Source organism: Oncorhynchus keta, chromosome 28 (genome assembly GCF_023373465.1).
Source record: "Oncorhynchus keta strain PuntledgeMale-10-30-2019 chromosome 28, Oket_V2, whole genome shotgun sequence".
Lineage (NCBI taxonomy): Eukaryota > Metazoa > Chordata > Actinopteri > Salmoniformes > Salmonidae > Oncorhynchus > Oncorhynchus keta.
The window spans coordinates 25,545,319-25,565,659 of record NC_068448.1 but is presented as its reverse complement, the minus strand read 5'-3'; the positions used below and the strand labels follow the sequence as shown (position 1 = coordinate 25,565,659).

The window sequence follows — 20,341 nt, the reverse complement described above, 5'->3', positions numbered from 1 at the left end:
AGTCGCCCAACCAATTGAAATCGTGATTTTCATGCACGTGCATGTTTCGCGGCAAAAATATTTGGCGCGTAAACCTCAACACTTGTTCTGATCAGCTGGAACAATAACAACAATAACACAATCGGTTTGGCGCTCAGATTATAACTTTTATGGAAGGACTTCAGTCAAGGTGATCAACAAGATGATCCATATAATTTGTTTATAGGATATGTAGATTTTTTTGTGGGGGAATTATTTGCCATTATTTCGTTTTTTGTCGGATTTGTTCCTCGGTATGCTGACCAAACGAAATGGTGAAGAACTGAGTTGGCTGGTAACGTTACTGCAGCAAGCTTGCTAGCATTCTAAGGTGCCCTAATTGTCATTTGAAAGGATGCGTAATAAATCCAGTTATTCGTCCAAGGTAGCTGAACTAAAAGTTCAGGTTCGTGCAATATTGCGTTAGGAAGAATACAAACTATTTAGGTTCCTGATTTGTTTGTAGCTAATATGTTGCTGGTACATTGAGTCTGAAACTGAATTGGCTTGTGTCTTCTGTCCCATCCTAACCCTGAAGCGAACACAACCACTTTTCTTGGCTAACAATACCAGCTAGGTAGCTAACTAGAGTAGCTAAGTTTTTCTAGGTCGTTGCAGTATTCAAGGAACTCTGCTTGCTAGCAACACAGTAAGCAAATGATGAGTTGTGTTCACAAACTGTACCAAACGAACGTTATTTTGATGTCAACCAACGTCAGGTAGTGAATTAGCAATTAACAAAGGGAAAGTAGTTGATAGATGTGGCCAGGCCTCACCGCACTCTCATTGTAAAGATGAAAACAATAGATTGCATAGAAAAGCTAGCAGCGAGTTAGCACGCTAGCTAACATTGATGCATGTTTATTTCACTTTTGTAAACTATAGATAAATTATTCAATATAACGATTTATCTTGTATAGCTACGGACTGTAACTACAGTCTGCAGCTGTCAGAAAGCGCAACAACTGTCTCTAAGGTTATTTTATAGCTGGCTAATTGTGAGGAAGCATTACCATGCATTTTTGATTTTGTGAGTTTTAGTTGTTGAAGCTTGACTGTCAGTAAGCTAATGTTAATATTAGACATGCTTAACCTCAGTATTTGTAAACCAACTCTTCTAATACGTTTGCACTATTATTCTCCCAAATTAGAGATGACTTGTGTCAGAAGGTGCTGAAAGTAGCATATCAAGCCTTTGGACTTGAATTTAGCCACAAAAGACAATTTAGGGGACTAGAGCTGTGTGTGCCATGTCAGAGGCACTCGTATCAGGTCAGACGTCGGAGGATCTTTTGGCAGACTTTGAGTCTCTTTTGAATGCTGGGAGTATTGACCTATCAGAGAACCACCAGATAGTCATAATTTCTACCCCCAGCAATGTGGGCTTAAACTCAGCTGTACCCAGCAACACTGGAGAGATCCTCCTGTTCGCTACCCCCCAAGGCCCTGCGGATGTGGTCCAGGACCAGCGACGGCCAACTCTGGGACGACCTCCGGTAGGTAGCTAGTTGACCATTTTCAAATAGGTGTTGGCTGGGGTGGGAATATGATGTAAAGTTATCCCTGTACAATGACTACAGAAAGTGTGCCTGTGTGAGAAAGAATGATCTGTAGCATCCACACTAACTTTTTACCTTTGACCCCCCCCCATAACTTGTTTCAGGTGAAGAGGAAGCTGGACTTGGACAGTGATCACCAGTATGTCAGCACCTCTCGCCCACCTTCTCTTGGGAGGGCCCCAACGTCCACACCAGCACCACCCAGAGGTACAGACCCCCGGTTCATAATTCAAATATAACTATTCATTTGAATTCAGTTGAAACTATTATAATTTTGGCCAAAGACAATAAATAAAAGTATTTTCATTATTGTGTCCCGCTCTCAGTTCCAAAGCCTTCGACAGAGAAGTCTCGCTATGACACATCTTTGAACCTGACCACCAAGCGCTTCTTAGACCTGCTAGCCCAGTCTCCTGACGGGGTGGTGGACCTCAACTGGGCCTCACAGGTCCTGGAAGTGCAGAAGAGACGCATCTATGACATCACCAATGTCTTGGAGGGTATCCAGCTCATCTCCAAGAAATCAAAGAACAACATACAATGGCTGTAAGTCTGGATTCTCGTACTGTACAGTATGACAATATCAAAAGTGTGTTCTGGCCTTTCTGGCTTATAATCCTTATTGTGCGTGCCTCTACAGATATTATTCAATACATACAATACACCATCATCAGTGATTCCACAGGATATGTGTATTAGCTAAAAAAAAAACACAAAAAACATTATCCTAACATTCTGTTTGTCACAGGGGGAACCGCATTGATGGAGCGTCTGTTTCCCGTTACCAGGACCTACAGAAAGAGGTCTCTGATTTGACACAGGCTGAGGAGAAACTGGATGAGCTTATTACCAAGTGTAACCTCCAGCTCAGACTCCTCACTGAGGATACCCAGAACAAGAAATATCCTTTTGTGTCTTGTCTGTCTTTCTGTTTGTGTTTCTGTGCTTTTTCTATCTACTGTATGTATTTGAATATGCATTATAGGTCAGTGTTTTTTCTTTAACATAATTGCACGCTGGGTTATTTGATGTGCCAGGATCTACGGAAGTCTTTTGACTCTCCTGACCAGCTGGTGATGGTCATCAGAGCCCCTCCAGAGACCCAGATGCAAGTGTCAGAGCCCAGTGAGGTATGTGGGAGGATAATAGACCAATGGACTCTTGCTCAAGACTCTCTTCTGGACCAAATACTGTATTCCAGCTAATGTGGTTTACATACCAACCACAACTATTGAATTGTATCCTCTCTGTTTCAATAAATGATTCCTTTGTTGTCTACTGGCAGGGCTATCAGGTCTCCTTGAAGAGCACCCAGGGTCCCATTGATGTCTTCCTGTGTCCAGAGGACATTTCTGGTGTCTGCAGCCCAGTGACAGGCATCAGCCCTTCTAAAGCCACATACCAGATAATGCCCCAGCCTGCAGAACAACCACAGTGCAGTTCCACACAGGAAATGACATCGTCAACAGCTGCGTCCCAACAGAACTCCTCTCCACTGCCATTGTTTCGTGAAGCGGGTAAGCTGCTCTCACTAGTGTCACACTGTCACCCTGATAGGTTCAAGAATGCCAGGGATTTCTTTCAAGAAATCCATTAAAGCACAACTCAAGGCAATAAACAACCTATCTGATAGAAAACAGCTTATGGGAATCAATATTGGTCAGAAACACAAGGTGAGACAGACTACCCAGCAGCATAGCGTATTGTACTTTGTTTACATAAGACAACACTTCGCATTTTTTTACTTGAGAAATACTGCACCAAACACCTTAAGTAGATTTAAATTGCCCGACCAAAACCTATGCAATAATGTCAGTTAATTACAGATTTCTTGAGTTGTCTTACAGTGCATTTTGTTACATTACAGCCTTATTCCCGTTACCAGGACCTTACAGCCTTATTCCCGTTACCAGGACCTTACAGCCTTATTCCCGTTACCAGGACCTTACAGCCTTATTCCCGTTACCAGGACCTTACAGCCTTATTCCCGTTACCAGGACCTTACAGCCTTATTCCCGTTACCAGGACCTTACAGCCTTATTCCCGTTACCAGGACCTTACAGCCTTATTCCCGTTACCGGGACCTTACAGCCTTATTCCCGTTACCAGGACCTTACAGCCTTATTCCCGTTACCAGGACCTTACAGCCTTATTCCCGTTACCGGGACCTTACAGCCTTATTCCCGTTACCGGGATCTTACAGCCTTATTCCCGTTACCGGGATCTTACAGCCTTATTCCCGTTACCGGGATCTTACAGCCTTATTCCCGTTACCGGGACCTTACAGCCTTATTCCCGTTACCGGGACCTTACAGCCTTATTCCCGTTACCGGGACCTTACAGCCTTATTCCCGTTACCGGGACCGTACAGCCTTATTCCCGTTACCGGGACCTTACAGCCTTATTCCCGTTACCGGGACCTTACAGCCTTATTCCCGTTATCGGGACCGTACAGCCTTATTCCCGTTATCGGGACCGTACAGCCTTATTCCCGTTACCGGGACCGTATAGCCTATTTCCCGTTACCATTCCTAAAATTGAATATTATTATTTTTTCCCTCATCAATGCCCCAAAATGACAAAGCAAAAACAGGTTTTTAGACATTTTTATAAAAAATGCTAAACTGAAATACCTTATTTACATAAGCATTCAGACCCTTTGCTATGAGACTTGAAATTGAGCTCAGTTGCATCCTGATTTTTTGATCGTCCATGAGATGTTTCTATAACTTGATTGGAGTTCACCTGTGGTAAATTCAATTGATTGGACATGACTTGGAAAGGCACACACCGGTCTATGATCCCACAGTTAACAGTACATGTCAGAGCAAAAACCAAGCCATGAGGTCAAAGGAATTGTTCGTAGAGCTCAGAGACAGGATTGTGTCGACTCACAATTCTGGGGAAGGGTACCAAAAAAACGTCTGCAGCATTGAAGTTTTCCAAGAACAGTGGCCTCCATCATTATTAAATGACTCTTCCAAGAGCTGTCCGCCCAGCCAAACTGAGCAATCGGGGGAAAAGGGCCTTGATCAGGGATGTGACCAAGAACCCAATGGTCACTCTGAGCTCCAGAATTCCTCTGTGGAGATGGGACAACCTTTGTGTAGCACAACCATCTCTGTAGCACTCCACCAATCAGGCCTTTCTGGTAGAGTGGCCAGACGGAAGCCACTCCTCAGTAAAAAGCACATGACGGCCCGCTTGGAGTTTGCCAAAAGGCACCTAAAGGACTCTGACCATGAGAAACAAGACTCTCTGGTCTGATGAAACCAAGATTAAACTATTTGGCCTGAATGCCAAGCGTCACGTCTGGAGGAAACCTGGCACGATCCCTACGGTGAAGCATGATGGTGGCAGCATCATGCTGTGGTGATGGTTTTCAGCGGCAGGTGCTGGGAGACTAGTTGGGACCGAGGGAAAGATGAACGGAGCAAAGTACAGAGAGATCCTTGATGACGACCTATTCCAGAGTGCTCAGGACCTTAGACTGGGGCAAAGGTTCACCTTCCAACAGGACCACGACCCTAAGCACACAGCCAAGATGACGCAGGAGTGGCTTCGGGGCAAGTCTCTGAATGTCCTTGAATGGTCTAGCCAGAGCCTGTACTTGAACCCGATCTAACATCTTTGGAGAGACCTGAAAATAAGTGTGCAGCGACGCTCCCCATCCAACCTGACAGAGCTTGAGAGGATCTGCAGAGAAGAATGGGAGAAACTCCCCAAATACAGGTGGGCCAAGCGTGTAGCGTCCTACCCAAGAAGACTCGAGGCTGTAATCGCTGCCAAAGGTGCTTCAACAAAGAACTGAGTAAAGTGTCTGACTACTTCAGTTTTATTTTGAATACATTTTGTTTTGTCATTATGGGGTATTTTCTGTAGATTTGAGGGGACGACGATGATGACGACAACGACTATTGAATCAACTTTAGAATAGGGCTGTAACAAAATGTGGAAAAAGTCAAGGCGTCTGAATACTTTCCAAATTTACTGTTGATTCATTCGGACTATTTTGAGGAAGTGATACTGGCTTTGTTCCTATTGTGTCTCATGGGGGACAAACATCAGTAACTGCCACATCGAACCACACCCCCAAAGACGGAAATCTTGTTTTTCTTAATGAGCAACAGAGAAACCCATACAGAATCGGTGCATTCAGTCGCTCTTTAACATTCCTCAATGGCTATTGGCCGTGGTCACTAAAACTGCATTTCCATTTTTTTTTTTTTTTTTTTTTTTTTACAGGAGCAGTCCTGGAATGTTACCCGTTCACTAACTTGGGAGTGCTGCCAGAATTTGACCTTTCACCCTTGTCATCCTCTGACTTCCTCAGTGGGGAGGGCCTTGGTAACCCACTGGATGGGTTCATCAACCTGTCCCCACCACAAACCCACAGCTACCACTTTGGCCTAGAGGAGCATGAGGGCATCACTGAACTGTTTGACTCTGACTTTGGAGACTTCACCCCACTAGAGTTGGGGTGGAGAGAAACACCCACAGAACAAGAATGAGGTTGTATCTCTATGGAAACACCTAATACACACCCTTTTCCCCTCAGAAAAGTATTCCCATGTGGCTAAAATACAGAATTGTACAGCACAGACAGTAATGGCACTTAAGTCGTCTAGCAAGAGGTTAGCTTTAGATGGCTATTTAATTTATTTCTATACAGATAATGTTTTTGTATCAAGAATGTTTTTTTTCTTCTTCCCCTCAGTGGCTTGAGAAGGTGTACTTGTGGGATATGGACTTATCAGCTTGGAAGCTAATACTGAATTTGTTAGGTAGGCATTTTTGCCATAGTCTCAGGTGTAAGGAAGAGTCAGACTTTTCCACTAAGAGTTGGGTTTCAGATGCATTTTAATAAGTCTTACAGTATGTTGGCCAATGGTAATGGCAGGATATAGCCTATGTAGGTTAAGAGACCTTTTATAGATGAAGTTTGGGATGTCATGCCTTAAAGCAGTGGTTCTCATTCCTGGTCCTGGGAACCCAAAGGGGTGCACATTTTTGTTTTTGCCCTAGCACTACACACCTGATTCAAATCATCAAATCCTGGTCCCCAGGACCAGGATTGAGAACCAGTACCTTAAAGGAAAGATTCACCCGTTATGAATGTTATATCGTTTTTGTGCATCTCTGAGCGATGTTCTATCGATTCCTGGGGTCCTTTCATGTTTTCATGTCTATCTAAGCTATTGTCTTTTCAATCTTGAGATGCACAAAAACACTTACATTCAAAATGGGCAAACATTTCCTTTAACATTGATTAGATCTGTTTGGTAATATAATTACCAATAAGAAAATATTATCTATTTTTAAAACCTGTCCATATTGGTCTACAGTTTGAATATATTGTTTTACCAGGCTTTACATTTGGTTGATTGTCAGTCATACATTATATCACAGTTTGTCATTATCATGAACCTTATCACAGCTCCTTTTCTGCAGGTCTTATGCAGTGCCTTACAACAACAACATAAAAGTGTTGGATGGATGCAATTCAGGTGTTATTCTGTGTCTATAATTGAGGTTTTTGAATGAAAGTGTTAGATTTTAATTTCCTAACAGTAAATTGTGGATTACTACTATTTGGGGCTGTCAGGCTACTTACTTTACTTGAGAATTCAGCCACTGTGTTAAAAGTGCTTAAGGGAATTTAACTCTGCAGTCAATTTCACATTGTTCAGCACTTTGTTTTGTAACAACATTACAAAATGAGCTTTTTTTTTTCCACAAATTCAGTGGTGAAAATAATGACTTGTACCAATCCGAGTGGTTTATCAAATATGTCTTTTGTATCAAATTTGTTTTTTGAAGAATAAAAACATTGCTATATGGGGTAGTTGATGATGATAAAAATAAGGTGAAAACAAACTGCAAAGAGTTCCATTAGTGTAAAACAGACATTTCTAGTTCCATCCCGTTGTTTAATAAGTGAAAGACAGACAATTTATGACTGTCGGGCAAGTTGAACCTGCGTATATTTTTACAAACAAAATACAAAGAATTCCAATACTGATCTTTCTGATTGGCCAGGTCGATGAAGACAGCTGCACAATACTGTCTTTCTGATTGGCCAGGTCGATGAAGACAGCTGCACAATACTGTCTTTTGTCGATGGCGGTTATGGTATTGTTTCGGACCTTGAGCGTTGCTGAGGTGCACCCATGAGCAGCTCGGAAACCAGATTGCGTAGCGGAGAAGGTACGGTGGGATTCAAAACAGTTTGTTAACTTGGCATTTGAAGACTTTAGAAAGACAGGGTAGGATAGATATAGGTCTGTAACAGTTTGGGTCTAGAGTGTCTCCCCCTTTGAAGAGGGGGATGACCGCGGCAGCTTTCCAATCTTTAGGGATCTCAGATGATACGAAAGAGAGATTAAACAGGCTAGTAATAGGAGTTTCAACAATTGCGGTGGATACTTTTCAGCTTTGGTTATTGTTTTGGTGGAAGATCCAGGACCAGTGGAAGCTTAATTTGCTTCCACTGTTCATGGGGCCCTTAAGGTCAACAAACATCATGAACTTTACCCTGTACCAGGACATTTTATCCAAAATTCTGGTTGCCACTGCCAGGAGTCTGAAACTTGGCCGCAAGTGGATTTTCCAACAATACGATAACCCCAAGCACACATCAAAATCCACAAAAACATGTTTTTTTGACCCAAAGTCAACATTTTGCCATGGTCATCTTAGTCTCTGGACTTGAACCCCATTGACCTGTGGTTTGAATTGAAGAGGGCAGTCCATAAGCACAGACAAAGGATATCAAGGATCTGGAAAGATTCTGCATTGAGGAATGGTGTAAAATCCTTCCAAATGTGTTCTCTAAATGTATACATTTTTAGAAAAAGGCTCAGTGCAGTTATTCTCTCAAGGTAAGTTATTGAAAGGTATTGAAAATAGGTGGCAATCATTTTTTACCCCTCTTTGAGAGAGAACAATATTACTTGTTAAACAAAATGCTTTGTAGCTCAGTATTTGTATTATTTTATACAGTCTTTTCTGCTCATCTTTATCAAGGTTGCCAATAATTCTGGACCTCATTGTATATGGCACTTCTGTGTACATAACTAATTTACATTTTTGGGTAAATTATCATTAAAATCAAGCAAGCAAAAAAATAATCCTGATTTGCTTGATCGGCAAGTGCCTTTCAGAATTTAATCTCAATCCCTGGTTCAAAATATACATAATTGAAATGTCACTGAGTTTTAATGTGTTCTTTTACTTCACTGAGTGTACAAAACATTAGGAACAGCTTCCTAATTTGAGTTGCACTCCCTTTTGCCCTCAGAACAGCCTAAATCTGTCGGGCATGGGCTCTACAAGGTGTCAAAAGTGTTCCAAAGGGATGCTGGCCCATGTTGACTCCAATGTTGAGTCCAATGCTTCCCACAGTTGTGTCAAATTACCTGGATGTCCTTTGGGTGGTGGACCATTCTTGACACACACGGGAAACTGTTGAGTGTGAAAAATGCAGCACCATTCCTGTTCCTGACACACTCAAACTGGTGCGCCTGGCACCTACTACCATATCCCGCACTTAAATATTTTGTCTTACCCATTCACCCTCTGAATGGCACACATACACAATCCGTGTCTCAAGGCTTAAACATCATTCTTTAACCTGTCTCATCGTCTTCATCCACACTGATTGAAGTGGATTTAACAAGTGACATCAAAAAGGGATCATAGCTTTCACCTGGTCTCTCTATATCATGGAAAGAGCCAGTGTTCCGAATGGTTTGTGCAGTCAGTGTAGTCAGTGTATATGTCATGTATTGGTGGATTCTCCATTGTTGAGCGGCCTGACTTCTAAGGTGTAATGTTTGCGCCAAGCCAACAAAATGCTCATCACATACAGCACCAAGTTTGGGAACAACTGTAACCTCTCTCTGTGTGTCTCTTCCTCCTGCATTGCAGCCTGCCTTATATACATGATAATAATATTGAATTGTCTTTTATATTTTTTATTTTAGGTCCCACGTGCTGTTCCAACACAAAGTGCGTTCTAACAGTGTAAAAGGCCCTTAGTTTACCCATTTGAAGAGAAACAAGTTATTAATGTATTTGATAAGATTAAAGATTCTCTCAGGGGACCCTATTTAAATTTCAGGGGACCCCACATGGGTCCCCTACCCCAAGTTTGGGAAGCACTGTACTACTAGCCTTGCTCTCTGTGTCTCCTTTCCCTACTGCATTGCAGGCTACCTCACCATTGTCTGTCTCACTATTCTCTTTAAAGCAAGGTTATTTTGTTATGAGAACTTATGTAGCCTATCTTTTGTTAATATTATAGTTACTTTATCAAAAGCCTTTTTAAAGCTATGACTGGAATGTACGTATATATAAATGCCTGGAATATAACAATTTGTACAATTGGTGAAAAAGAGTAAATAATGAAAGTATTAAGAGGAGTTAAACAAGGTTGTATAGTATCGGCATATCTATTTGAAATATTAGCTATTAAAATCAGATCTAACAATAATATCAAGGGGCTAGAAATCCAGGGCTTAAAAACAAAGGTGTCCATTGTATGCTGATGATTCATGTTCTCTTTCAAATCCACAATTAGAATCCCTCCACTGCCTCAATAATGATTTAGATCATTTTTCTAACCTCTGGATTACAATCTAATTATGATCTGTGTACTATATTGCGTATTCAATCACAAAAAAATACAACAGGGCAGTGTAATAGTCTGGTGGCCATTTGATTAATTGTTCAGCCGTCTTATGTTTTGGGGGTAGAACCTGTTAAGGAGCCTTTTTGTCCTAGACTTGTAGTCCGTAATAGTTTTCAAGCCCTGCCACATCTGACGAGAGGCAGAGCTGGTGTAGTTGGATTCAATCTTAATCCTGTATTGATGCTTTGCTTCTTTGATGGTTCGTCTGACGGCATAGTGGGATTTTTTTATAGGCGTCCGGATTAGTGTCCTGCTCCATGAAAGCAGCAGCTCTAGCCTTTAGCTCGATGCGGATGTTGCCGGTAATCCATGACTTCTGGTTGGGATTTGAACGTACCGTCACTGGGGATGACGTTGTTGATGGACTGATTGATGAAGCCGATGACTGAGGTGGTATACTCCTCAATGCCATTGGATGAATCCCCCGAACATATTCCTGTGCTAGCAAAATAGTCCTGTAGCGTAGCATCCGCATCATCTGACCACTTCTGTATTGAACGAGTCACTGGTATTTCCTGCTTGTAAGCAGGAGGATAGAATTCTGGTCAGATTTGCCAAATGGAGGGCGGGGGAGAGCTTTGTATGCATCTCTGTGTATGGAGCAAAGGTGGTCTAGAGTTTTTTTTCCCTCTGGTTGCACATGTGACATGTTGGTAAAAATTTGGTAAACTGATTTAAGTTTCCCTGCATTAACGTCCCCGGCCGCTTCTGAGTGAGCATTTTCTTGTTTGCTTATGCCCTTATAGAGTTGGTTGAGTGCGGTCTTAGTGCCAGCATCGGTCTGTGGTGGTAAATAGATTGCTATGAATAATATAGTTAATAACTTGTTCTCGCTGTGTCGCTATAGGTGGCACAAAACACACGCCCTGGTCCCATGGTCTGCTGGGGGTGTGGCCAGCCAGGCCATCTGCGCCGGGATTGCCCCATGTCCCCCAGGGCTCAGGGAAACACCTGGGGTCCGCATTGACGGGGCAGTGCAGACCCCCCCCCATCTGTGTGTGACCTTTCCCCTATCTGATGTGCAGATATGTAGAAGACTAACAGATGAAAGATGAACTGTCAGTATACTCAGTGGGACTGTTGGCGATATTAGTTGCCCTCCAGTGAGTCGAGGACGTACAACCTGTTAGAATTATAGTGGGCTCAGATTCTGTGTCTGTATTGAATAGTTTATCATCTGGTAAATCTAATTATAAATCTAAAAGTAAATCTAGAATCGGCTTCCTATATCGCAACAAAGCATCCTTCACTCATGCTGCCAAACATACCCTCGTAAAACTGACCGTCCTACCGATCCTCCACTTCGGCGATGTCATCTATAAAATAGCCTCCAACACTCTAACTAATTGGATGCAGTCTATCACAGTGCCATCCGTTTTGTCACCAAAGCCTCATACACTACCCACCACTGCGACCTGTACGCTCTCATTGGTTGGCCCTCGCTTCATACTCGTCGCCAAACCCACTGGCTACAGGTTATCTACAAGTCTCTGCTAGGTAAAGCCCCGCCTTATCTCAGCTCACTGGTCACCATAGCAGCACCCACTTGTAGCACGTGCTCCAGCAGGTTTATCTCACTGGTCACCCCCAAAGCCAATTCCTCCTTTGGTCGTCTTTCCTTCCAGTTCTCTGCTGCCAATGACTGGAACAAACTGCAAAAATCACTGAAGCTGGAGACTCATATCTCCCTCACTAGCTTTAAGCACTAGCTGTCAGAGCAGCTCACAGATCACTGCACCTGTACATAGCCCATCTGTAAACAGCCCATCTATAAACAGCCCATCTATCTACCTCATACTGTATTTATTTACTTATCTTGCTCCTTTGCACCCCATATCTCTATTTGCACATTCATCTTCTGCACATCTACCATTCCAGTGTTTAATTGCTATATTGTAATTACTTCGCCATCATGGCCAATTTATTGCATTAACTCCCTTATCTTACCTCATTTGCACTCACTGTATATAGACTTTTTGTTTTAGTTTTTCTACTGTACTATTGACTGTATGTTTTGTTTATTCCATGTGTAACTCTGTGTTGTTGTATGTGTAGAATTGCTATGCTTTATCTTGGCAAGGTCGCAAATGCAGTTACAACTAGCCTACCTGGTTAAATAAAGGTGAAATAAAAATAGGAGTGACCTACTATTGGAGATATTAATGTTATTATGGAGAATTGAGAGACTGGGTGTAGTAGTGAGATCCTGCTGGGTCCCAGCACATTCGGGTGTGGAAGGGAATGACATTTAAGACCAGTTAGCCAAAAGAGCTTTGAAACTCGATAAAATAGCTATTAATGTTCCTCTGGGTAGAAGTTAGGCCAAATGTAAGATCAGATACATTTTGCTAGATGTGTGGCAGAAGAGATGGGACTCTGAGCCCAAGGGCCGGCATTAAAATAGCCTCCTAAGAAAGGTCGGTGGACCAAGATTCAAAGGTCAGATTAGGAAGGAAGAGGTGGTGTTTGCTCGATTGTGCTTAGGACATTGTACATTGAACTCGTTATTACATCTGGTTCGCAATATGCGAATGGTTTGTGTCTGGTCGATGAAACGGTGGAGAATGTTATATTGTTGTAAGTATGTTGAAGAGAGGGAAAGATTGAAGTGTAGGTTCATTGAGGTTGGACGGGGTTAAAATATTTTTTAAGTGATTTGGGTGTGGGGAGGATATATTTGAAGTTAGTAAGGCTCTTTTTATTTTCTCAGAAGTACTGAGTTAGGTAGGATTTAGAAATGTTGCAAACCGTGATTGACAACACTCCAGCACAGTAGATGGCGGCATGCACCTTTACGCTACCACGTTCCCCAAGGGCACCCCCCTCCGCTCATCTGCGTGAATGTGCCTTAGACATGCTGCAAGGAGGCATGAGGACTGCAGATGTGGCCAGGGCAATAAATTGCAAAGTTCGTACTATGAGACGCCTAAGACAGAGCTACAGGGAGACAGTACGGACAGCTGATCGTCCTCGCAGTGGCAGACCACGTGTAACAACATCTGCACAGGATTGGTACATCCGAACATCACACCTGTGGGACAGGTACAGGATGGCAACAACAACTGCCCAAGTTACACCAGGAACACACAATCCCTCCATCAGTGCTCAGACTCTCCGCAATAGGCTGAGAGAGGCTTGTAGGCCTGTTGTAAGGCAGAAACTCGATTAAATAGCTATTAAGGTCCTCACCAGCCATCACCGGCAACAATGTCGCCTATGGGCACAAACGCACTGTCGCTGGACCAGACAGGACTAGAAAAAGGTGCTCTTCCCTGACGAGTCGCGGTTTTGTCTCACCAGGGGTGATGGTCGGATTCGCATTTATCGTCGAAGGAATGAGCGTTACACCGAGGCCTGTACTCTGGAGTGGGATCGATTTGGAGGTGGAGGGTCCGTCATGGTCTGGGGCAGTGTGTCACAGCATCATCGGACTGAGCTTGTTGTTATTGCAGGCAATCTCAACGCTGTGCATTACAGGGAAGACATCCTCCTCCCTCATGTGGTACCCCCCCCTGCAGGCTCATCCTGACATGACCCTCCAGCATGACAATGCCACCAGCCATACTGCTCGTTCTGTGCGTGATTTCCTGCAAGACAGGAATGTCAGTGTTCTGCCATGGCCAGCAAAGAGCTCGGATCCCAATCCCATTGAACACGTCTGGGACCTGTTGGATCGGAGGGTGAGGGCTAGGGCTGGTGCAGTCCATGAGGAGGAGATGCACTGCATTGCTTAATGCAGCTGGTGGCCACACCAGATGCTGACTGTTACTTTTGATTTTGACCCCCCCTTTGTTCAGGGACACATTATTCCATTTCTGTTAGTCACATGTCTGTGGAACTTGTTCAGTTTATGTCTGTTGTTGAATCTTGTTATGTTCATACAAATATTTACACATGTTAAGTTTGCTGAAAATAAAGACAGTTGACAGTGAGAAGATGTTTCTTTTTTTGCTGAGTTTATCATAGAATAAGAATTTACGTAGCAGGTTAGCTGAATTGGGTTAAATTTAGAATAAGAGTTAGGGGAAAAGTTAGTTAAAATGATATGGTTGTCCCCAACAAGACTGTAACATACAAGTTTTGGATTGACCATTGTGGATTATGCCCACCCATCCTCCCTGACCACTTTCCCTACTTTTGTTTCCGTTTCAAGTAACTCGACCATTAGTAGGTATCATAGATGGGTTGGTTGTTTAGTGACTAACTGACGCATACACAACTATGGTGCAAAACTTAGATTGGCTTAGATTTTTGACGTGTAACTATATTTCATTTCCACATGTTTATTGAAAACATAAATACATTTCCACATGTTTATTTAAAACATAAATACATTTGCACAATGAGCAATTGTTGTCTCTCAAATACATCTTTACAATTGTTGGTTTGCTAGCTTGCATTTTTTTTTTTGCCATATTAGCATTGACATGAAATCAGTCAAAACACCTCAAAACAAGACATGGTATCAACAACAAGATAAAACTAGCTGAAACAAGCCACCTACGATTCCTCACATGGCAGCTTCTTGTCATTGTTGCGCATGCACATCATTTTTGGGACATCAGTCAACCCGTCTATACGTCTTGGAGGTGCTCCGAAATATGTAAATCATATTTCGTATGGCTCTGAGGCCAGGCTGGCTATTATGTACTTTGATAGAAGACCTAAAATATCCTCAGATACTGTTCAGTTATGTTTGAAATACCTAAGTCTATTCTCACCACAAACACCCAGTCTATGACTGTGAGTGATGCCCTCCCACTTTTCTTTGTTTAGTGTCTGTGAAGATGGTCAGGTGTTTTGAAGGGAACTGGTCAGGGAACTTTAAAGATGGAGTTACCCAGATGGAATGGACTTGCAGTTCCAACTGGAGCTGATCCAATTTCAGCGCTGTGCATTATGGCCAATGCTGGGTCGTTGCCTCTGTCATGTGTACAGTTAATTGAAATTTGACTATCCACTTGAATATCATTCACCATTAGAGGTCTTTCCAGTGGCAATATACATATCATTGTCTTGAGTTGTCTTTGTGTGTTTCGTTCTTTTTTCAGTTATGACAGTTTTGGGGGTCCCATCAAGAGTTGTCACAATCTTTAACTTGTTATGGGGCGGTAGGGTAGCCTAGTGGTTAGAGCGTTGGACTAGTAACCGGAAGGTTGCAAGTTCAAACCCCCGAGCTTACAAGGTACAAATCTGTCGTTCTGCCCCTGAACAGGCAGTTAACCCACTGTTCCGAGGCTGTCATTGAAAATAAGAATTTGTTCTTAACTGATTTGCCTGGTTAAATAAAGGTAAAATAAATGGCTGAGTAGATTCATTGAATGAATAAGGTGCCCAGAGTAAACTGTCTGCTACTCAGGCCCAGTTGCTAATATGTGCATATTATTAGTAGATTTGTATAGAAAACACTCTGAAGTTTCTAAAACTGTTTGAATGATGTATGTGAGTATAACAGAACTCATATGGCAGGCAAAAACCTGAGAAAAAATACAACCAGGAAGTGGGACATCTGAGGTTTGTAGTTTTTCAACTCTTTGCCTATTGAATATACAGTGTCTATGGGGTCATATTGCACTTCCTAAGGCTTCCACTGGATGTCAACAGTCTGTAGAACCTTGTTTGATGCTTCTACTGTGAAGGAGGGGGGAATGGGAGCTGAATGAGTCAGTGGTCTGGCAGAGTGCCACGAGCTGGTCACGCGCGTTCACGTGAGACTGCGTTCACGTTCACTGCGTTCCATTGCAATTCTACAGACAAAGGAATTCTCCTAAATCCTAAAGATTGATTCTATACTTCGTTTGACATGTTTCTACGGACTGTAACAGAACTTTTTGACTTTTTGTCTGGCCTGCGTGTCATGAATTTGGATTACTGGGCTAAACGCATGAACAAAAAGGAGGTATTTGGACAAATGATGGACTTTATCAAACAAATCTATCATTAACCTTTGATGATCTTCATCAGATGACACTCATAGGACTTCATGTTACACAATACATGTATGTTTTGTTCGATAAAGTTCATATTTATATACAAAAATCTGAGTTTACATTGGCGCGTTATGTTTAGTAGTTCCAAAACATCCGGTGATTTTGCAGAGCCACATCAATTTACAGAAATACTCATAATAAACATTGATAAAAGATACTACTATTATGCATGGAATTATAGATACACTTCTCCTTAATGCAACCGCTGTGTCAGATTTCAAAAAAGCTTTACCGAAAAAGCACACCATGCAATAACCTGAGTACAGCGCTCAGACAACAAATCAAGCCATACAGATATCCGCCATGTTGTGGAGTCAACAGAAGTCAGAAATAACATTATAAATATTCACTTACCTTTGATGATCTTCATCAGAATGCACTCCCAAATCAAAAAATGGTGTGAAATACTTCTGTCTTTGAGGAATTTTAATTATGAGATTTCTGTGCTTTTGAATTTGGCGCCCTGCACGGGATTCAAGCCATAAGAAGTTTTTAACTCCGCCCATGACACCAATGGAAACATGGTCATCGAGGAATATTACACCAACACTGGGGGGAAAAAAGAAAATGTAAACAAATTATATCTCTAAGGACAGCATATGAGTTGGTGTTTAAAATGTAATATGTTTTGGTCTGAAAAAAAGAACACTGTTTTCTCTGTCATCTGAGATGGTTGCATCACCTCTTATAGTATTTAGCGTTTTATTATTTTTGGGTGTGCAGTCATGTACGTACATGTATGTCCTAAATGTATACAAGTATTTCCAGGAACTGACCTGTGTCAAGGTTTTGGCGGTTGGCAGGTGTTTGGATCCAGGTCAAATACCTTATTCTATTCAATAATCACTTTCTGTTAATTAAATCATTAAGATGACAGATTGAAAGCTAATTAAGACTATGCTGTTTTAATCTAATTTTGACCTTTGATTTTCTGAAATATCTGATCGTCAAATGTTTGCCCTTTCAATAGATTAATAATGGGAATTGATGGGAAATTATGTAAAATATATCACTAGCCACTTTAAACAATGCTACCTAATATAATGTTTCATACCCTACATTATTCATCTCATATGTATACGTATATACTGTACTCTATATCATCTACTGCATCTTAATGTAATACATGTATCACTAGCCACTTTAACTATGCCACTTTGTTTACATACTCATCTCATATGTATATACTGTACTCGATACCATCTACTGTATCTTGCCTATGCTGCTCTGTACCATCACTCATTCATATATCTTTATGTACATATTCTTTATCCCCCTACACTTGTGTGTATAAGATAGTAGTTTTGGAATTGTAAGTTAGATTACTTGGTTATTACTGCATTGTCGGAACTAGAAGCAAAAGCATTTCGCTACACTCGCATTAACATCTGCTAACCATGTGTATGTGACAAATAAAATTTGATTTGATTTGATTTATAGTGCAATATTTAACAAGTATCAGGGAAGGGGGGATTCAGGGGGCAAGTGTTTATATTGTGCAGTATTAGCAATAGTAAATTGGTGGGAAGTCTAGTTAGAGTGTTCAGCAGTCAGGTGGCTTGTAGATACAGTGGCTTGCAAAAGTATTCACCCCTTGGCATTTTTCCTATTTTGTTACCTTACAATCTGGAATTAAAATAGATTTTTTGGTGGGGTTATATAATTTGATTTACACACAACATGTCTAACACTTTGAAGATGCAAAATATATGTTTTATTGTGAAAGAAGACAAAAAAACAGACCTTAAACATGCATAACTATTCACTCTACATGGTAGAGCCACCTTTTTCAGCAATTACAGCTGCAAGTCTCTTGATGTATGTCTCTATAAGATTGGCACATCTAGTCACTGGGATTTTTGCCCATTCTTCAAGGCAAAACCGCTCCAGGTCCTTGAAGTTGGATGGGTTCCGCTGGTGTACAGAAGACTCTTTAAGTCATACCACAGATTCTCAATTGGATTGAGAAAACCAAGCACCGCTCATCACCTGGTCAATACCATCCCTACGGTGAAGCATGGTGGTGGCAGCATCATTGCTGTGGAGATGTTTTTCAGAGGCAGGGATTGGGAGACTAGTAAGGATTAAGGAAAAGATGAACAGAGCTAATTACAGAGCGATCGTTGCTCCAGAGTGCTCAGGACCTCAGACTGGGGCGAAGGTTCACCTTCCAACAGTTCAACGACCCTAAACACAACCAAGACAACACAGGAGTCGCATCGGGACAAGTCTCTGAATATCCTTGAGTGGCCCAGCCAGAGCTCAGACTTGAACCCAATCAAACATCTCTGGAGAGACCTGGCAATAGCTGTGCAGCGACGCTCCCCATCCAACCTGACGAACACAGGTGTGCCAAGCTTGTAGCATCATACCCAAGAAGACTCGAGGCTGTAACCGCTTTCAAACATTTGCAAAAATGTGCTTTGTAATTATGGGGGATTGTGTGTAGATTAATGAGGGAAAAAAACATTTCATCCTTTTTAGAATAAGACAGTAACGTAACAAAATGTGGAAAAAGTCAAGGGGTCTGAATACTTTCCGAGTGCACTGGATATCAGCCCTCGGATTACAATGAAGAGAAAGACATGTCGCTTTGTTCTGTGCCAGATGCAGCTTAACTAGGTCTTTCCTTGCAGCATTCGACCACACGACAGGACAATAATCAAGATAAGAAAAACTAGAGCCTGCAGGACTTGCTTTTTGGAGTGTGGTGTCAAAAAAGCAGAGCATCTATTTATTACTGCCAGACCTCTCCCCGTCTTTACAACCATTGAATCAATATGTTTTGACAATGACAGTTTACATTCTAAGGTAACGTCAAGTAATTTAGTCTCAACATGTTCAACAGCCACACCATTTATTACTAGATTTAGTTGAGGTCTAGAACTTAGGGAATGATTTGTACCAAATACAATGCTCTTAGTTTTAGAGATGTTCAGGACCAGTTTATTACTGGCCACCCATTCCAAAACAGACCAACTTTGTTAAGGGTTTCAGTGACATCATTAGCTGTGGTTGCTGATGCTTATATGATTGAATCATCAGCACACATGGCCACACATGTTTTGTTTAATGCCAGTAGCAGGTCATTTGTATTTATCATGGATCCCCATTAGATGCTGCTAAGACAGCAGCTACTCTTCCTGGGTTCCAGCAAAATTAAGGCATTTTATACCATTTTAAAAACAATACAATACATTCACAGAATTCACAACACACTGTGTGCCCTCAGGCCCCTACTCCACCACTACCACATATCTACAGTACAAAATCCGTGTGTATAGTGCGTATGTTATCGTGTGTATGCATTTGTCTGTGCCTATATTTGTGTTGCTTCACAGTCCCGCTGTTCCATAACGTGTATTTTTAATCTGTTTTTTTTTTTAAATCAAATTTACTGCTTGTTTAGTTACTTGATTTGGAATAGAGTTCCAGTCATGGCTCTATGTTGTACTGTGTGCCCCCCCTGGACTTGGGGACTGTGAAGAGACCTCTTGTGGCATGTCTTGTGGGGTATGTATGTGTGTCCAAGCTGTGCGCCAACAGACAGCTTGTGCATTCAACATGTCAATACCTCTCATAAATACAAGTAGTGATGAAGTCAATCTCAAATCAAATCAAATCTTATTTGTCACATGCACAGAATACAGCAGGTGGCTGGAGTCTTTGGACATTTTTAGGGCCTTCTTCTGACACCGCCTGGTATAGATGTCCTGGATGGCAGGAAGTTTGGCCCCAGTGATATACTTTACGGAATTCAAAATGACAGTGCTTGTCTTTCTTAATATATTCAGATATACTTAGATGTGATGTGTCGTGTCAGCATTTGTTGCTGGCATGTCATGCCTAAGTTTGCTAATCTTGCCAATGAAAAAATATTCAAGTAGTTGGCAATATCAGTTGGTTTTGTGTTGAATGAGCCATCTGATTCAATGAATGATGGAGCAGAGTTTGCTTTTTTCTATCATTCTTTGTCTTTTATCTTTGTTTCATAGTGTAGTTTCTTCTTTTCATTCAGTTTAGTCACATGATTTCTCAATTTGCAATACATTAGCTGTGCAGCCAGACTTATTTGCCATTCC

The 20,341-nt window shown here is 41.8% G+C and overlaps 1 protein-coding gene and 1 long non-coding RNA gene across 5 annotated transcripts; one reads left to right on the top strand and one right to left on the bottom strand.

Annotated features, from left to right (window-relative positions):
• The first annotated feature begins 53 nt into the window (after positions 1 to 53).
• Positions 54 to 7,415, top strand: LOC118360914 (transcription factor E2F1-like). 4 transcript variants are annotated; one of them, XM_035740474.1, is made up of 8 exons: positions 54 to 169; positions 1,170 to 1,514; positions 1,682 to 1,784; positions 1,904 to 2,123; positions 2,326 to 2,478; positions 2,593 to 2,707; positions 2,863 to 3,094; positions 5,823 to 7,415. In XM_035740474.1, exons 2-8 carry the CDS (start codon positions 1,269 to 1,271, stop codon positions 6,086 to 6,088), a joined length of 1,335 nt encoding a protein of 444 aa, XP_035596367.1. In that variant the 5' UTR covers positions 54 to 169; positions 1,170 to 1,268; the 3' UTR covers positions 6,089 to 7,415. The 4 variants fall into 4 exon arrangements, with proteins under 4 accessions (XP_035596367.1, XP_035596364.1, XP_052341164.1 ...); XM_035740471.2 differs by having other exon boundaries at positions 58 to 349; XM_035740475.2 differs by having other exon boundaries at positions 67 to 169; positions 1,394 to 1,514.
• On the bottom strand, positions 3,105 to 5,808 carry LOC127913269 (uncharacterized). Its single transcript, XR_008085464.1, has 3 exons — positions 3,858 to 5,808; positions 3,690 to 3,773; positions 3,105 to 3,633 (listed from the first exon to the last, which is right to left on the bottom strand). It is a non-coding gene; the product is annotated as an uncharacterized LOC127913269 (long non-coding RNA).
• Positions 7,416 to 20,341: the final 12,926 nt, after the last annotated feature.